Below are 18,908 nucleotides of genomic sequence, written 5' to 3'. Positions count from 1 at the left end.
CTTATGGTTTGCCTCCCTAGCTGAAAATTATTAAAAAAAAAAACAAAACACCCTTCATATAGGTGATCAGATAACTTGACATTGCTTAGCTAGTTACAATATTAATGCTATTTACATCTTGAGTGAAAACATTTTTTCCTTTCTTCTATGATGTCCCGTCTACAAAAATAATTATGTTAATCCTATAACCACAGTTCCTTTGATAATCCATTTTGGATACTTTTGTCTAACTTTCCCAGAGCTTTATTTTTTTTTTAAACAACTTTTATTGATTTGTTGAAGTACAATAGACCACACATAAAGTATAAAATCGGATTAGTGTGTATGCACCTGTAAAATCAATATCATAGTCCAAGTCGTAGCCACCTCCATTCCCCTGAAAAGCTGCCTCATGCCACCTTATAATAACCTTGTCACTCCTTCCACCCTCATACTTACTAGGCAGTTCTGATCTGCTTTTTGTCACTACAGATTAGTTTACACTTTCCAGAATTTTATATGAATGGAATGGGTAGAATGTACTGTTTTCTTGCCTTGCTTCTTTCTTAGCATAATTCTGAAATTCACCTGTGTTGTTTTGTGCAACAGTAGTTCCCTTGTTTTCATTGCTGATTAGTATTCCATTATATAGCTAGATCACAGTTAGTGCATTAACTCGCCTGTTGGGGGGCATTTAAATTGTTGACAGTTTTTGAGCATGAAAATGAAAAAGCCATGAACATTTGTGTACAAGTCTGTGTGGCTGTTTGCTCTTGTTTCTCTTGGTAAATACCTGGGAGTGGAGTGGTTGAGGCTTATGGTAGCATATGTTAAGCTCTGTAGGTCTACAACTTCGCTGAACTGCCTTCCAGAGTGATTGTATCCTTTTCCATTCCCACCAGCAGTGTGTGAGGGTTCCAATTGCTGGAGGCTTCATATTTAATGTGCCATTTATTGGGTTAATGAGTTTTATGACACACTGTTATAACATATGTCCTGTGTATCTTAAAATGACTTATTTTGAACCAAGGTAATTGCTGTGAACTTTTGTGCCTGCTGTGTCTCCCTGTGCCGTATGTAAGAGCTCTAACAAGTATTTGTAGTCTTCTGCACGCCTAATTTTTAATTTCCTGCCTCTTGGTGTTTCCTGGTTCTACCTGGCTGGTTTTTGAATTGCCCCAATGTCCTTGTTCTTGACCAGGTCAGTAAAATCAGCTTGGTGGATCTGGCGGGCAGCGAGCGAGCCGACTCAACTGGCGCCAAAGGGACGCGATTGAAGGTACTGATTTTATCAAGCAGCTGACCTAGTCAGTAAACGCTCTGTAGCACAGGCCAGCAAACTGTGGCCAGTGGGTCAAATCTGACCCGCACCTGTTGCTGTAAATGAAGTTTTACTGGGACACAGTCCCCTCTATTTGTTCATGTGTTGTCTCTAACGGTGAGGCTGAGAGCTTGTGACAGAGAACACGTGGCCTGCAAAACCTTTACTGAGACATTTTGCTGATGCCTGATCTGTAAATTCGATGGAAGATAAGTAACGTAACGTGATAGTTAAGGAGGACTTGATGGTCAAGGTGAGAGCTGAAAGGTGTTCTGAGGAACAGGCTAGATGGAAGCATCCCTGATGGGACAGGGACACACAAGATCCAAATGTGAGAACACACGCAGCCCTCTCCAGAGGGATGGCTCCTTAACAAGAGCAAAAATTGCATGTTGGTGAGTTGGGGGAAGAAGGCAGCGTCCATAAGCTTTTGGGGCAAGCCATCTTGCCCATACTCAGGACTGTGAGTTAGGCGTGTGGTCCTGGCATGGCATTAATGTGAACAGGGGAGATTGTGGACTAAAAGAGGTTTTTAGGATTTGTGGTCGTAAGTCAACAAAGAGTGCTAGCTCAGTTGTATCCTGTGCGTTATAGATGATGTGGTCATAGAAGATACTCTTCATCATAATTCTTCCATGTTTGGTATTGATTTCAGGAAGGAGCGAATATTAATAAGTCTCTCACAACTCTGGGCAAAGTCATTTCAGCCTTGGCAGAGGTGGTAAGTATTATGTACTTGATTACATGGGAAAACTTGTCTGTTCAGTAAATGTACTTGATGATATTTTATGTGTTTATGAAGACTGACCTTTTTTGGCCCTTTTGTGTAATCTTGCTTTCTCCTTTTAGAGCTTTTCAGGTAAGATACTAGGTATAACACACTTTGACTCTCTACCGAACACAGAAGAGATCAAGGAGAGTGAAAGTAAACATAGATCTGTAGAGGCCAGACTGAAAACTATTTACGAAGACCTCTAGGGTCTGGTTTTTTTTGAGCCTTCTTCAGATCTCTCATCAAAACCAAGGATTTGGTTGCATCATCTTTTCCTATACAATCTTTTTAAAGTAGGTTACAGTACCTTTTGGAGTTTTTTTAAGCATTTGCCTTGGTGAATGCTATTGATTTGGGGGCCAATAATGTATTTTTTAAAGTTGTGTTATTCTTTCCTATTCTTTAACAGTGGGATACTGTAACTGCAACAGATTGGTATCACGGGCTTCATTTTTTAGATTAAAGGCTAAGGAGGTACTAGTCATTGTAGACTCTAGTTTAGTACATCGTTTGAATCCCTAAAAAGAATTAGATGCTTCCTTGCTTGTTTCTGAAAAGTCATACTCAATTGATTACTTTAAAGTACTTTCTTTTTGAAGGCTTAATCCTGTGTTCTTTCTTTTAAATGCTTCATCTGTAGGACAACTGCACCAGCAAGGTACGGAGGGGTTTGGTAGGAATGAACTAGCTGTAGATTCAATTGTGATGATTGTGAATCCTCAGCAGGATGTATGGAGGCATAAGTAGGAATGGAGCCTTGAAAAATAACTTTTTTTGCTTACTTTCTGGCTCTGGAATTTTGAATTGCTGTTCACAGTGACCACGAATCATGAGACTGCACACCAAACCTTATTTAGGGAACATGATTTGCTTTGGAGAGGGAATGCAGAATAAAGGAACAAGAGGGAAAATGAGGAAGCGTCTGCATTGTGTTTTTTTTAATGTTTCTCCTAGTGATCTGTGGGACTGTCACTTGAAGAAGTCACCTTTAAAGCTCTTGAAAGGGCAATGAAGATATTTTTTATGGGTACTCTTCTCAAACATAACTGCCTTCTTGAAAGTATTAGGATATTTTTCTTAAACCTCTTTGTATAATCTTGTTTCCTATCATGAAAAGTCATGGATTATTTAAATTGTTTAAAAAATTTTTTTTCCTACTCTTTGGTTATATATAAAGTGAAGGCTGTAGAATCAAGTTAAACTCCATCTCTAGAACACATGCTCTTTGGGGCACCTGGGTGGTTCAGCATTTAAGTGTCTGCTTTTGGCTCAGGTCATGATCCCAGCTTCTGGGATCGAGCCCCATATCGGGTTCCCTGCTCAACGGGGATCCTGCTTCTCTCTCTCCCCAGATCCCCTGTGCTTGTGTTCTGTCTCTCGCTATATTTCTGTCATAAATAAATAAAGTCCTTTTTCTTTAAGATTTTATTTATTTGACAGAGAGAGACAGCGATAGAGGGTACACAAGCAAGGGGAGTGGGAGAGGGAGAAGCAGGCTTCCCACGGAGCAGGGAGCCCAATGTGGGGCTTGATCCCAGAACGCTGGCATCATGACCTGAGCCGAAGGCAGCTGCTTAATGGCTAAGCCACCCAGGTGCCCCAAATAAATAAAATCTTTAAAGAAAAAAGTTCTTTTGCATCCTCTTAATCCAAATACAATAGACTTTTCCTTGTATTTCTATACACATACTCTAGAATTTCTTAGTACTATTTTGCATTAATAGTAGAGCACTCAACAGTTTTGAATCACATGAATAACATTGGAGATAAAGGGAGTATCTGCAATGAATTATTTTATTTTTAAAAAGATGTTCCTTAATATTTGAGAGTGAGAGAGACAGGAAGGAGCAGAGGCAGACACTTTAACTGCTTGAGCCACCCAGGTGTCCCTGCAAAGAAATATTTTATACTCATATTTTAAAATATATAGGTTTGTTCTCTACTTGTACATAAACTACTTAATAGAAAGTAATGCTTTGTTTCTTTTGGTTTATTGGAAAAGCTGCCTTAGATTTAAAAAGTCTGTTGTTTGGTTTTATGTATGTGTGGATATTCTTCAGATACCTAATCTGAGTCCCCAGACATGAAAACTGTTAAAATTTAGTGGTTTTTCTAACTTGTCCATGTGCTCATTTTTAACATTCATTATCAACCAGAGGATAAGTTCACAGAGTATTCACCTGCGTATTTCCCATATTGCTCTGTGTCGCAGTTGTTTGCAAATGATTTTTTTAGGATTAGTTTTGGAAAATCCAGTTTAGAACTTCGCATCTGTGCCATAACTATAATAGATCAAAGACAAATTTTAGTTTTTATGTAATAAGTATAATTTTGGGTGAATTTAAATATACTGTTATTTCTACTGGGGAGGGAAACAGGATTACACTGTCCGTATTTGATAGTACTTCTTTTTAGAGAGGCTAGTGATGTCAGTAAGTAAACATTTTTAGGTAATTACTGAGGCCCTTATTTGTGAGAATATATGAGATTAATAATGTAAGAGAGCAACTAGAAAAGAAGTGGCTAAAATTCTGAGATATTTTCAAATGGAAAAGGTAGAAGTTCTGTTAATGGTTCTTTATTTAGCTACTCCTTAATTTAGTCTAATTGACCAAAATGAAAATAGAACATTGTTTGGCAAAGAGACACTGCTTATTTTTATAGTACTGCTTGCCGTCCTTGTAACTGATAAATTAGCTCTTGCAGCATTTTCAGTACTACCGTAGGCATAGTGGAGTGTTTAGGTGTGGTGAGGGGCTAGAGAAGGAAGAATTGAGGTCTCAGGCCTCAGGAATTTTGCAGTGCACGGATTCTCCCACTAAGCTGTGGAAGACAGAGGGGTAATTCTCCTTACAAGTCTGTGTCATTTAGAAATAGATCCTGCCATGGGAAATGACTTTCTCATTGGTGGAAAGTGTGTCTGTGGGTGGACTAGGATGAATTGGAGGGGATGTTTTTGATAAGAGATGGAATTAAAGTGCTACTTGCCTACTTCCTTTCCTCCTCAACAGACCAGAGGTCAGCTACTTAGTACTCTTTTTCTGAATACCCATGCTTTCGCAAGAACTAGATCACCCTTAGTTTAACCTTTAACCTCAGATTATACCAGGACTGGGGAGAGATGTTTTATCAGTGAACCCTGGCTTCCTTTAGTGGCTTCTTAAATTGTTACGACTTAGTCGTCAGCCAGAACAAACTGCAGTAGCTATTATCTGCAAAAGATTTGCATTAATTTTTACTTTCAAAGGATATAATTCCATTTTAGTACTGGCTTTGTATTGGTGCCTTTTGCTCTATCTCATGATAATGCGAAGGGTCACAGCTGTATAAGTAAATGCTTAATACGTATATGTGGACAATTCATCTCGCAGCCTTTACAGATCTTCAGATTAATAAATCACATCATTGTCTTAGACCTTTTCACCTTGAGTCCTAACTCTGTCGGTTGGATTTATTTGGGGTATAATTTCCTTCTAAAGAAACCAAATGTATGGGACGCCTGGGTGGCTCAGTTGGTTAAGCGGCTGCCTTCAGCTCAGGTCATGATCCCAGAGTCCTGGGATCAAGTCCCACATCGGGCTCCTTGCTCAGCAGGAAGCCTGCTTCTCCCTCTGCCTCTGCCTGCCACTCTATCTGCCTGTGCTCGCTCACTCTCTCTCTCTCTCTCTCTGACAAATTAATAAAAATTTAAAAAAAAAATCTTTAAAAAAAAAAAAGAAACCAAATGTATATTACTTTTACAAGAGTTGTTTGAGATGCAGCAGTCCACTTGATGATTTGGTGGTTGGCCAAGTAAATTCGTTAACTAAATGACTTGGCTCCTACACATCTAACCTGCAATGCCCAGGATTCATATTTGCCCCTCTGCAAAAGTGAAATACCATTGTTTGAGGCTTGGAAATGAGAACGATGTTAAGAAATTATTGTTGATTTTGTTATGTGTGATATGGTCTTACGGTTCTGCTTAAAAGAAAAAAATTCTCTGTTGGAAATATGTATCTAAAGTATTTATTTATAGGTGAAATATTGGATTTGCTTTAAAACACTACCAGCTGTAAAGATATGATATAGACACGATATTGATATAGTATATTGAGTTAAATTTCCTGAATTCGGTCATTAAAATGTGACTGTAATAAGTAAGAGAATGTCCTTATCTGCTGAAATATTTAGGGATTAAAAGGCATGGTGCCTGCAATTTATTCAAAATGGTTCAGGAAGAAAAAGTGTAAAGTGTTTGAGGGATAATAGAAACATGATTGCAAAGTATTGATAATGGTTGGAGTTGCATGATGGATGTATGGTAGGTCATTATGCTACTCTCTAAACTGTTGTGTATGTTCTAAATTTTTCAAAATAAAATATAAAAGAAAAAAATTATTTTATTGCATGAACTTTGGGTATTGTGAAGAATTGAAGCCTGAATGTTAAATTTCTACAGTGATGGGGTTCTACTGTAGTTTACTTAGGAATTTTAGACTGGTTTGCCTTTCCTGTGAATTTTTCCTCCCTAACAATGCTAAGACCATTTCTTTTTGTTTAATAGAGTAAGAAGAAGAAGAAGACTGATTTTATTCCTTACAGGGATTCTGTACTTACTTGGCTCCTTCGAGAAAATCTAGGTATGTCGATCACTGGTGTGTAGTTATCTGTTTAATGCTGTTTACTGATTATCTTTTGTGGTTTGTCTTTTATGTTTGTTTTGGAGAAAATTAATCTCCAAATACCCGTGTTACTCTTGATTTAAGTTGGTTGGATTTGCTCACTCTTTAATCAGGGTTCTCTCCTGCATCGTGTTGACCTCAGAACAGGGACTGGTGTGGTGGTCTTCCTAACCACATCTGCTTCAAAACTATCGCTCCTTCTTCAAACCTCTTTTGGAAACTCCGTGTTACCTTTTTGCTGATGGTTTTTGACCTCCAGGTCATTCTCTTTATTCTCTGTTCTGTTAGCCTCTTTCTCTCCTTATGAGAAGGGAGTGATGAGCTATGTCAGATGTCGCTGATAGGAGAAAGAGGCTTGAGAATGGCCCGCTGGCCTGTCCACATCACTGTGACTTGGACTCACTAAAGGCATTTTGGTGGAGTGGCTGAAGTCTCCACTGGGGTGGGAGAGGGAAACTGTCACAGTAGATCCAAACACCAAGATTAACGGTGTAACAGTGCCTGACATGGGAGCATGCAAGACATTTGTTGACTCTTGATTAAATCTTGGGATCCGAGGTGGTGTTGTCTAATTGGGACATAAATTTAATAAAATTCTTCTTTCTAAAATGTGTATGATTTGCGATAACCATGATTCGTCTTCTTAGGTGGCAATTCTCGAACTGCGATGGTTGCTGCTCTGAGCCCAGCAGATATCAACTATGACGAAACTTTGAGCACTCTGAGGTACTCCCAGTTGATCTTGATGGCTAAATAGATTACCGTGCCACATAAGTCATTTTGTTACACCGTTGGTTTTCTTATGCTATCTGGGTAATTTTTTATGTAAGTAATGATCCTTCCCTCTCATAACAGGGAAAACATGGGTTGGGGGAGATTTTCATTTTTATTTATTTTATTTTTTTGGGTGGGGGAGATTATTATTGTAATAGAATTGACCTGTTTATGGTTTTCAGTTTCACTTTCAGTTTGTTACAATTTTCATTTCTGTAAAAAGAAGTTCCCTTGCGGTGGTTGTCATTATAGAGATGCTCAGCTCTTAACAAGTAACACAGCTATGAGTGTACGTAGTGTTAAAAAATTACAGGCTGTTCACTAGTAGAATATAGTTGGCTGTTGAACAACACAGTGGTTAGGGGTACCAAACCTCTGCACAGTTGGAAAACTGCATATAACTTGACTCCCCAAAAACTTGAATTACTAACAGCCTGCTGTTGACCAGAAGCCTTACTCATAACATAAACAGTTGACTAAGCCATATTTTGTATGTTGTACGTGTACATAGGTATATGTATATAATGCCATACTGTATTCTTACAATAAAGTGAGTGATGGGAGAGAACATGTTATTAAGAAAACCATAAGGAAGAGACAACACATTTACAGTACTGGACTATATTTATAAAAAAAAAAAATCTGATTATAAGTGGACCCATGTAGCTCTAACCCATGTCGTTCAGGGGTCAGCTGTATTTCTATATATGAATAGTTTTCATTACTTTAATCTAGAACTTTCTACTCTTCTCCTGGTGATGGAAAGAATCCTGTACAGTCTGATAAATGCATTTTAGGTCCTCTCTCTGGTGTTTATTTCTTTTATGATTTGGAGTAAATCACTAAAATTCATCTGAGCCTTTTTCCTCAACTCGATAAGATACTATAAAACTTTCTGATGCACCTACTGTTAGTAAGGCTCATGAAGTGTGCAAATGCTCAAGCCGTTTGATTTAGAGATAGAAGTAATGGTACGTTACTTAGGAGAAGTGGAGTATCTGAGGAATGGCAAAAATGAATGTTCTTTCTGGATATAGATATGCAGACCGTGCAAAACAAATTAAGTGCAACGCTGTTATCAATGAGGACCCCAACGCCAAACTGGTCCGCGAATTGAAGGAGGAGGTGACGCGGCTGAAGGACCTTCTCCGTGCTCAGGGCCTGGGAGATATTATTGATAGTAAGTGAATTAAGGGTCAGCACAAACTCTGATCTGTTCCTCTTCAGGGTGCTTGTATTTAATCAAAGCACATGATGAAGTCAGATGGTGGAAAATGTTTTTTTTGTTTTTGTTTTTTATTTAAAAAAAAAATCCAGTGAAAATGATCTCAGAATCTTCCTTTAGGTGATATAGATAGGCTAGTAGTCTATCCAGCTGAACCCATGAAATTCGTTTTTAAAATGTAAATATGTTATTGCTTATATTTTTTATTAGATTTTCATTTTAGATGAGCTTATTCTCACTGAGAAATTAATCACTTCATAAAATCGTTCCTTGAAATTTTTGTTTTTGTATTAGGGGCTTCTCTGGATTAATGCAGTAGTGGTAATACATGTGTAGCAAACCTACCATTCCAGTCCCCTTTCAGATTAAGATTTACCTTGGAGTGGTATCTTTCCTCTTCTTCAAAATGGTTGAGGACTACTCCCCACCTGGCTCCCTATGAACACATGAAGGGAAAAATATCCATTTCCTGTCAAATTCAAGAATTAGACTTCCAGAGAATATTATTTTACAGTGTTGTCTTAAAAGGAGTCTTTTTTTTAACCTCCGTGATCTGCCTGCATAACGTCTAATCAGAAGTTAACTGGGTGATTCAGGTAGAATAGTATACGGGGTTTATTTGATAAAGAATATTTTTTATTTTTTGAGTGAAAAATTAATATTGTTTGAAATTCTAGTAAGATTTTCAAAGTCTCTTCTAGTTTAGTTCTTTTTACTGATTAGCACCTGAGTTTAAGTGAATACAGTGTGCAAAATGATAATGTATTCTAAGTGTTAGTTTTTTTCATCTTCCCCAATGCCAAATGCTGCTCTGTTCCCTCTCTGTGTCACTGCTGAACCTGAACTCTGACCCTTCTTGTATTTTCCCTCCTGCTTACCTTCAGTTGATCCATTGATCGATGATTACTCTGGAAGCGGAGGCAAATGTGTGTATTTCATGCATTGGTTATTTCCAGTACTCTGATTTGCTAATCTGCCTCTGCTGGATCAGCCTTAAAATGAGCTTTGCATGCCAGCAACCCTAACAGGGAAATCCCAGACAGAGCATACCGTAGATTCGGAAATAATCCTGTTTTTGCCCTTCTCCATTTAGCAAATACTGCTGAATTTCGGTTTGTGGGTTAAGTAGTTTAGAGGCTTAAGAGTCTCTTGCTGCTTCTGCTATTCAGTTTTGCCACTTACATGATTAAACTGAATCCAAAGTCACAAGGGATGGTGATAGTGATGGCGCAGCTCACATTTCCTGAGTGTTTATAGTGTGCTGGGCCCCATTCCAGGGACCTTGAGTGTATTATCTCATTTAATCCTGTCTCTGATTCTGGAAAAGATTCCATTATGCCTATTTTACCCCTTGAGGACACCGCTTGCCTGGGGTGCTTAATTTGCTACTGAGAGCCCGTGGTTTCTGTGTAGTTAGATTGGATAGTGTAACCTCAGAGCCTTGGTTTTTAAAGTCATTACTATACCTTTTTGGCCTCTTGAGATTCTTCAAGGGTCTGATCATTTAACAGAAAAATCCTTTTAAATTAGCTTTGCAGTTCTGAGCCTTGGTGAATGTACAGTTAAAAACAGTCATTTCCAGTTGGCTGACCTGTCTGCGGCTGAGTAGCTTGGAGTGTTGGGTTAGCATTCACCTGGGCTGATGCTAAGTTAGTTTCCTCCATATTTTGGGCCTCAGCTTCCATGGTGGTTAGGAAGACTTTTATTTCCCTCCTTTTCTGGAATTACAGATTAGATTTTGAGAACTTGGGTGTCTAAATATGTGTCCAAAATGACATTTTTATGAAGGATCACACCTCGTTCTCTCCATAGATACCATTAAGTTGTGAGGACATGATTTCCTACTCTGTTAAGATAATTCATGAGGGAATTTTTATCTTAGAAGAAATGAAAAATCTTGACTTTGTGGTGGCTAAGTTTTAGATTTTAGTTGATTTGCTTATTCATTTAATGAGGCATGTAATAGGGCTTGAAGGGAGGACATCCACAGGAGAAAGCAAACGTAGCCCTGGCTGCCATGATGAGCCCAGGCCTTGAAGACACAGTGACACTCCCATACAGAGTGACTCTTGGACTGGAACAGCTCTGTCTGAGATTTCCAAAGCTGACTGATACTGATGTACGAAAGACATCATCTTGTTCTTGCTTTTGTGCCCCAGGTGGTGCTGCTATCAGCTTTGTTGCCTCGCTCTTTTCTGAGCACTTGTGGCATCTCCCAAAAAGCTATGCATGACTAAGTCTTAATTTTGCCTCCATGCAGGAAAGCAGCCCTGACTACTTCTGAATTTCCATTTCAATCTACTACTCTTAATTTCTTTTAGGGCTTGCATGTGTCCCTTGGACCTTCTGAACTCCACCCGTCCTATTCTTTCCTACCTTGCTGCCGTCACCTAGTGGCGGACTTTTTGCTCCAGTTCCTCTCCCCCTTTAGAAACTTGCTTGTTTTCCTATGTTCTGCACTTGCAGATGGTGGTTTTCAAACTGTCTTGAAGCAACCACTGGTTTTAAGGGGTTTCAAGAACTGGTTTCGATTCAGTAGAGATGAGTAGACCACAGATAGAGCAAATACTAATGTTTTCCGACTCTGCATTGACTTGTAACATTTAAAGAAAACTTAGCTTAGTTTTGGTATGAATTTTAAGCAATGCAGGTTTTCTCAAATTTTCAAACATGAGCTAATTGTAAAATAGGAATCCATCAATACCTATCGTTTTCCCCTGGTGTCTATTTGACAAGAATGACGGATGAAGGAAATACAAACAGCAAATTAATGAGTTTTGTTGTTTGTGGATCTTTTTGTCAAAACTAAATTTGAAAACAAAACTTAAGTTCCATTAAAGACCTTAGTAAGTGAAAGTGTGTCCCTGAAACTTGAATTTCATAGTAGGAACTCGGCTTACCAGGGACTCATGGTAGTAGTGTTCGGCAGAGTAAGAGCCTCACTTTGAATAATTAGCAAATAATCAGCCTTGATTTTTGCTTGCTCTAATAGATGAATGTAAACTCTCCCAATTTCATTAATTTGCTAATTGTTCTTCCCTGTTGAGGTAATTGGCCCTGAGTTCTCAACCAGAACTTAGACAAAATTCTTGAGATCTCTACATTTACCTCTCCTTTTTTAAAAAAAGCATAGTTTGAAGGTGCTTCTTATTAGCATGTTGAAGTGGTGCTATACAAAGGACACTACAGATTTTTGTTTTAACTGTAGTATCTTCTTGAGAATTTTTGCTGAATGCTATAAAATACTGGGCCAGGTTGATATCACTGCTAAATAAATGTTCATCTTTTTTCCTTACAAACTGCTGGGATTTAAGAGTAGTGGAAATCTAAAACATTGCAGATTTGGAGCTATAGAGGGGATAGAAGATATGTAGCATGTCTTGTTTACAGAGAGTGCCTGAGCATTATCTTTTGAGGCTCTGGTTACCCCCTACCAAACACAATTTTAACCCACCCTGGAATTTTTAAGATTCTAAATTTTTTAGTTTTAGAAGTGGTTCTTAACCTCGGAGATACCAGTATTAAAGACAGACATGTTTTAGAACTGCCATCTAGAAGAACAATTATAACTTGTCTTTGTTTTATAACGTGTCTTTGTCTTGGCACTTTAATGCGAGCCTTTCTTACACTGGTGTTCCTTCCTGTCTTTTTTCTCCCTCTGCTCCTTTCCCTCTTTTCTACTTTTTCTGCCTTTCCCTTTTTCTGTCTCCCAGATCTGAAAGATTTTCAGAACAATAAGCATAGGTACTTGCTAGCCTCTGAGAATCAACGCCCTGGCAATTTTTCCACAGCATCCATGGGGTCCCTTACTTCATCTCCATCTTCCTGCTCACTCAGTAGTCAGGTGGGCTTACCATCTGTCACCAGTATTCAGGAGAGGATCATGTCTACACCTGGAGGAGAGGAAGCCATCGAACGTCTAAAGGTAAGCAGTAATTCAGACTGAACGAAGGGTGGTCTGTGTAGCTTCACAAAGCAGAGTTGGTCTTAAAAAATCACTGAGATTTTTGTTCAGGATGGGGAAGAACTTTCTAACTCTTAGAAGTGTCCTGAACATGGAAATTGCCGCTTTATAAGATAATTAATTTCTTTTTACCAGAATGCTTGAGTCATGACTTTGCCAGGCAGTGATTTGAGAGATGTCTGGCTAGATCATTGGTTGGCCATGAAAATAACTCATAAATAGATAATGTCCTTTAATTCTGAGGTAGTTTATAAGTCACAGGGAAATTGTTTAATTAGAAATTTAGTAGGAGACTAATTAGTTAGAAGCACTTGGACTCGTCTAAAGATGGAATTCTGTATAGAGTCATGTTTGTGTTATTAAAATAAATGGACAACCAAAAGAAGGTTTGAGCATGTGAGTAGCTCTACCAAGGTTTTTTCAGAGACATGTGAGATGACAACTTGTGGAAGCTCATAGGAAGTCTTAGAACCCTATCACTGCTGTGGGAGGGCTGCCTCCTCATGTGCTGGGGCCCGTGGGATCAGGGGTCTCCGTGCTGGGCGGCAGGCACGCTTGGACCCTGCGTGTGCAGGTCCACCTGCCGTGGCACCCGGCCTCGCTTTCCCAGTCTGCGGTTGGCTCTGTTGGGAACATTCTTGTCTCTCTTCTTGAGTATGAAAGTGAGCTGAAGCAGCACCTGCTGATTTCTGGCTTCTTCCTCCCACTCAGTGACTGCAGCGAGAACAGACCCTGCCGTCCCTCAGATCATGGGACAGTATCGTAGACGCAGATTCCTTTTCTCTCCCAGCTCATTGCCTCCAGGGTGATCCTTGGAGCCACACCTTTGGGTCTTTGTATTCCCCATGCCAGGGCAGGGAAAACAAGGAGGGCAGCAAGAGTGTCGTCAGGAGCTGTAGTTGTGCTTGCCACCCGCAGGCCTTTGTGATGCCCTCAGTGCTGCTTGCTCAGGCACAGCTGAGCAGTGACCCGCTTTGACAAATGAGTGATGGGGGAAGGGTTTGCTGAGCCTTTTCACCACTAAAAGGGAATGAAGCTTGATAATCGAAGATGGCAGATGCTTTCATTTCGGTTTTTAGGTGAGGCCAAGAAAGATTTTATATGAAGAATGGGCCTCTCCTTCTTTTTTTTTTTTTAAGATTTTATTTATTTATTTGACAGAGAGAGATCACAAGTAGGCAGAGAGGCAGGCAGAGAGAGAGGAGGAAGCAGGCTCCCCGCTGAGCAGAGAGCCCGATGCGGGCCTCGATCCCAGGACCCTGAGATCATGACCTGAGCCGAAGGCAGCGGCTTAACCCACTGAGCCACCCAGGCGCCCGGGGCCTCTCCTTCTTAATCATTGGTATTTTTTTACTCACTTCTAAGGTGCTTCAGAAATGAAAATAATGATCTTGTTCCTTCCCTCAGAACATGTTTGTAGGAAGTGGGTAGGTTTCTGATACACCTAAGGGTAAGAAATCTTTTCATTTCATTAATTGTTACAGATCAAACGGCAATTCCTGTTTTTGTAAAATTGCCTTTGAGCTTCATGTGTGTGTTTTTTCATGATGGACATCGGTGACAAAGTTGCTGTGTGGAGTTCAGTTGGGCCAGTGGGGGAAATGCAGGGGTTCCGTGAGCAGGAAGTGAAGTCTCCTACTTACTGTTTAATATAAAATGTTACTTTTTTGGGGGATTTTGAATCTTACTAAATCACCTATTAAAGCCTTGGTGTACAAAGAATATTATAATTTCTGTTAATTTACATCTTGGTGTAAAAGAAAAAAAATTTCCTAACTGCCATGTGGCGCCATTTGAAAATAACATTGAATGTTAGGAGTCAAGACGTTAACCAGACTCTTTAAGAATTAGGTCACCCAATGTCTTCCAGATAGTTTCTGGGGAATAACACTGCCATTATTCAGGGAACCCTCCCCCCAACCTTCCTCCTTCCCACCAAAACCAAAACAAAATTGTATGACTTTCATGAGAAAAGAAATTTCTGTTTTAATTTTCCTTTAAGTCAACATAAGTGAAATCTTCCATTTCCCCTACCTTTAGAAAATTGCTTCTTACTGGTTTTCATTGGATCCCGAGTTTTAAATGCAGCACAGCAGTCCTCTGAGGCGTAAGTGCCTTCGTTTTGCTCCTGTTTTGTGAATGGTGAGAATTCAGTCCAGCAGCCCTGCATTCTAATGCCTCAGGCAGATAGCATTGTGCATGCACAGTGCAAGGCAGTGGTTATACAACAGAAGTGCTTGAGAGTTCTTCCTTTTTGGACTACTTCATTGTTGAGTGTTTCGGAGCTGCGTTCTTAAGGCATGATACTGCAGGAGAGAAATACTGTCATGGAAAACTTTATAAATATGATCAGTTGGCAAACTATTTTTTGCATAACGTGTTGCTACTGCTTCATTTTTTGAATAGCTTCTTTCCATACAGAAGAGACCCACGTTACCCTATCATAAAAGATCTCGACCCCTCCACAAACCTCTCTGGCAAAAGAGAGTGAAATGTAATTGCTCTCATGTTTTAATCCCAACTCAAACTGAGTTGGGATGTCTATATCCTTGATTTGGATTCTCACAGAGTAAGGTTTTAAACATGTGACTGTAGCGACTGTGCGGTAGCTCTGGTGTTTATTAGTTTAGCATCAGAGCTAGTACTGTGAGTGCCATCGCCTAGGCTTGAACTATAAATATCCACAAGTATCCGTTACAGAAGCACGCAAGGGCAGATGCTGTAGGCGGCCGGAGGGCCCCACACTTGGAACACACGGAGCATACTATGTTCAGTACAGTAAAACCTTGGTTATCTGATGGCTTCAGGGAATGTTCTGTATAGTAAGCATTGAACCTTTTAAATATCACAGTTCAAACTAATTCTTTTTTATGGAAATATTTGTGATTTGTTCTGCAGATTTCTCTGCCACCTTAACCAAATCATGACAAAGAAATTAAGTTGTGTTTGGTAGTGTGAACATAATTACTAACAAGTGCTACATAGATAGACATTCGTGATGTGAGACCAAAGTTGAATGGTACCTGGGCCCAGCATTTCTTAGAGCTTTAAGACAAGGTTCCTCATGTTATTGCTTTTTGGAATTTTTTTGTGTGTACTACCTCTGAGAAGGAAGGACTCTTGAAGATTGTCTGGACTCCTCATTTCTGAAGCATGCGTCCCAATTTCCTTTTTTTTTTTTTAAAGATTTTATTTATTTATTTGACAGAGTTCACAAGTAGGCAGAGAGGCAGGCAGAGAGAGAGAGAAAGGGAAGCAGGCTCCCCGCTGAGCAGAGATGCTGATGCGGGGCTCGATCCCAGGACCCTGGGATCATGACCTGAGCCCAAGGCAGAGACTTTAACCCACTGAGCCACCCAAGTGCCCCGATGCATCCCAATTTCAATTTAATCTTATAAATTGGGTTTCTAGAGTGGGTTATGGGCAGCACTGGGTACTAGTGTACCAGGCCTGCCTGCAAAGTAAGTTGACAGCTCAGAGATCGGAAGTTATCTCCTGTTGGCGTCTCGGTTTTATTTATGCCAAGTTCGCTATTCAGGCTTGAAGAAATAATATCCTTCACTCTTTCTTGATTGATGGTGAGCTGTTTTATAGAATATTTTCTTTAAAAGCCTAGTGGTTCTGCCTTAACTGAAGAAAGCATCAAGAGTCAGGAAACCGCACTCTAGGGTTTAGTAGCTCAGATGTAATGTGGTCTCAGATTAGTCTCGTAGCTTCTCTGGTCCTCAGTTTCTTTATTTCTAGAATGGTTCTGGAATAAATGGCTCTTTCTAGCACTGAACTTTTGCTTAGTATCATTTTCTGTAACCTTTCTTCTTCAGAGTTTTAAAAAGAATAACTTTTTTTTTTTTTTTAAGATTTTATTTATTTGAGGGAGAGAGAGCAAGGGCGGGGGAGGAGCAGAGGGAGGAGAAGCAGGCTCCCCAGTGAGCAGGGATTCCTGATGCCAGCTCGATCCCAGGACCCGGAGATCATGACCTGAGCTGAAGGTAGAGGCTTAACTGACTGAGCCACCCAGTGCCCCTAAAAAATATCTTTTTAGACAACATAAAAATTGCAACGTGAAGCTATAGTGAAAAATAAAAGTAGTACCATATTCAGCTAACTCATTAAATCTCTCTCTCTTTTTTTAAGATTTTATTTATTTATTTGACAGAGAGAGATCACAAGTAGGCAGAGAGGCAGGCAGAGAGAGAGGGGGAAGCGGGCTCCCTGCTGAGCAGAGAGCCCGATGCGGGGCTTGATCCCAGATCCTGAGATCGTGACCCAAGCCGAAGGCAGAGCTTAACCCACTGAGCCACCCAGGCGCCCCAAATCTCTTTTTTACAAAGAGATTATGCCCTGACCCACCGTCCAGGTGGCAAGTAGAACTAGAGCGTTTGCCTCAGGATCGGCGGCACAGTGGAAACGGGATCCCTAGGCAGGGATTTTGCAATCTGGGGTGAGTTTACGGTTGCCCCAAAACAGAATAGCTTTCATACAGCCAGTGAATGTCATACAGACATGATCTTCTCCCGAAAATAACCAACCAGGAGAAAACAGTTTCTCGTGGGTCAGTGTATCCTCCGTCACTAGCACCCGTGGCTTGTGGGCCACCCTCTGTGTGGTAAGCACTAGTCTGGGTGCTCTGTTTGGGCGGCTTGTTGTCCTAGTCCTTTCTTTTCGAAGTTACCATTTCAAGATTGTAAAGGTTTCTACCCAGCCTTGCTCTCACGTGCCAGCTCGCCTCGGGTTTGCCCTCCCGGTCCTGTGCAAAAGCATTTAGTGCCGCTCCGTGCGAGCTGTTGGGTAACTCGTAGCGTTGACTGCCCGCTTCGTTCTCGGCGCACTTGCTTTCCCCGCCGGCTGCCTCCGTGCTGAAGCTGTGAGGGTGTGTTTGGTTGCTGGCCCTGTAGTCTGGCCCGTTGCTTCCTTTCTCAGCTCGGAGCGGTGCGTGCACCGCGTGCCAGATCTGTCCTCTTGGAGGCCGCTGGACAGAGCGTTCAGGTAGCCGTTTCAGTCTTTCAGCCTCTGTGGGTGTTTGGAGGGTCCGTGATGGTCAGTTGAGGTGGTTTTGGCTTGTCCTCCCCTCCGCACCCTCCCGCAGGCTTGTTCTGGCATCTCCCTCTTTGTCACCGACCCTTTTCTGAACGAGTAGCTTATCGACGGCCCCTTTCCGTGGAGCGCACTGATGCCCGTGCTGTTTCTCCCTCTTCTGGCCCGGTCATCAGTTTTGCTCTCTGCCCTGCTTGGCTCGTCGTTCTTCGCCGCCGTCATCGGGACGCTCTCCTGCTTCTCCCGACTCCTGTACTCCTTTGCCTTTGCAGCTGCCGCCTGGAGCTCTTGCTCGCGGCTCTCTTAGACGCTCCTGCGCTTCCTTCCGGAGAGCCGAATCGCAGACACCGTCGGGTTGGTTGTGTGACGTGCTCACTGTTTCTTTCTGTGTAGATAATTATGTTTTCAGATCCCAGAGGCTTCTCACAACAGCCGGTTAAATGAATCAGTGAGCTATTTTGTGAGCCGTGCAGGGTTTTCATCCTGAATCACTAGCGCCGCCGTCATCAGAGCTGTCGTCTTCTCACTGCCGTGCTCCTGGGCGTCATCATTTGACTTTCTAGTTTTGTCTCCGTGACTAGTTTTTCTTCCGCTTCTTGCATGTGCTCGGCCCTTTCAGGGCGTCCGCCTCCCTCCATTTTTCACCAAGTGGATTCCTATTGTCCTTTATTCATCAGTGTGAGCTCACCCATTCTCCAGCGACCTGGGAACACCTCAGTTCTAGCATGTGGCACGTGTCCTGTTGTGTCTCCTCCCCTACCGTTCACAGTCTGCAGGCCCGCTGCTCTGGCCACGCCGTGGATCCTGGAAAACGCCCGGCGTTTCTCACCCCTTCCCTCACATGTGCGTGTGGCGGCTCCCGCTCGTGGTCTCTGCTCACACGGAGACTCACCAGCGAGCCCTGTTCTGAAAACCCCGTCCAAACTGTTCCCTCACTTACCCTCCCCTTCCTAGCCTTTTCGCCAAGGCCCTCGCCACGACCGGATGTACTACGTACTTGAGGGATTGGTCAAAATTTCAGCCTCCTTACTAGGATGGAGGTTTCATGAAATCAGGGATTTTGTTCCCTGCCACATCCCTAGCTGCCCAAAACAGGGTTTGGTATATAATGTAGCACATGACTTGTCAGTTACTTCTCTCTCCCTCGTATACAGTAAATTTCTTAAGAACAGGAA

The 18,908-nt window shown here is 41.3% G+C and overlaps 1 protein-coding gene across 13 annotated transcripts in view; it reads left to right on the top strand.

Moving 5' to 3' along the window:
• The window catches only part of KIF1B (kinesin family member 1B), a 147,329-nt gene that overhangs the window by 52,598 nt on the left and 75,823 nt on the right, over positions 1-18,908 (top strand). For 3 of the 13 annotated variants that reach the window (XM_047723788.1, XM_047723797.1, XM_047723789.1), the window contains exons 8-15: positions 1,181-1,258; positions 1,956-2,021; positions 2,713-2,730; positions 6,619-6,694; positions 7,384-7,462; positions 8,548-8,690; positions 9,620-9,661; positions 12,449-12,660. In XM_047723788.1, the coding sequence (XP_047579744.1) occupies positions 1,181-1,258; positions 1,956-2,021; positions 2,713-2,730; positions 6,619-6,694; positions 7,384-7,462; positions 8,548-8,690; positions 9,620-9,661; positions 12,449-12,660 (714 nt within the window). The remainder of the gene's footprint in view (positions 1-1,180; positions 1,259-1,955; positions 2,022-2,712; positions 2,731-6,618; positions 6,695-7,383; positions 7,463-8,547; positions 8,691-9,619; positions 9,662-12,448; positions 12,661-18,908) is intronic. The other 10 variants (XM_047723796.1, XM_047723800.1, XM_047723801.1 and 7 more) reach the window with 6 other exon arrangements.

This window comes from Lutra lutra, chromosome 4, assembly GCF_902655055.1.
Source record: "Lutra lutra chromosome 4, mLutLut1.2, whole genome shotgun sequence".
Taxonomy (NCBI): domain Eukaryota; kingdom Metazoa; phylum Chordata; class Mammalia; order Carnivora; family Mustelidae; genus Lutra; species Lutra lutra.
Note: the sequence above shows the minus strand (reverse complement) of the source record. Positions and strands in the feature narration are given on the sequence as shown.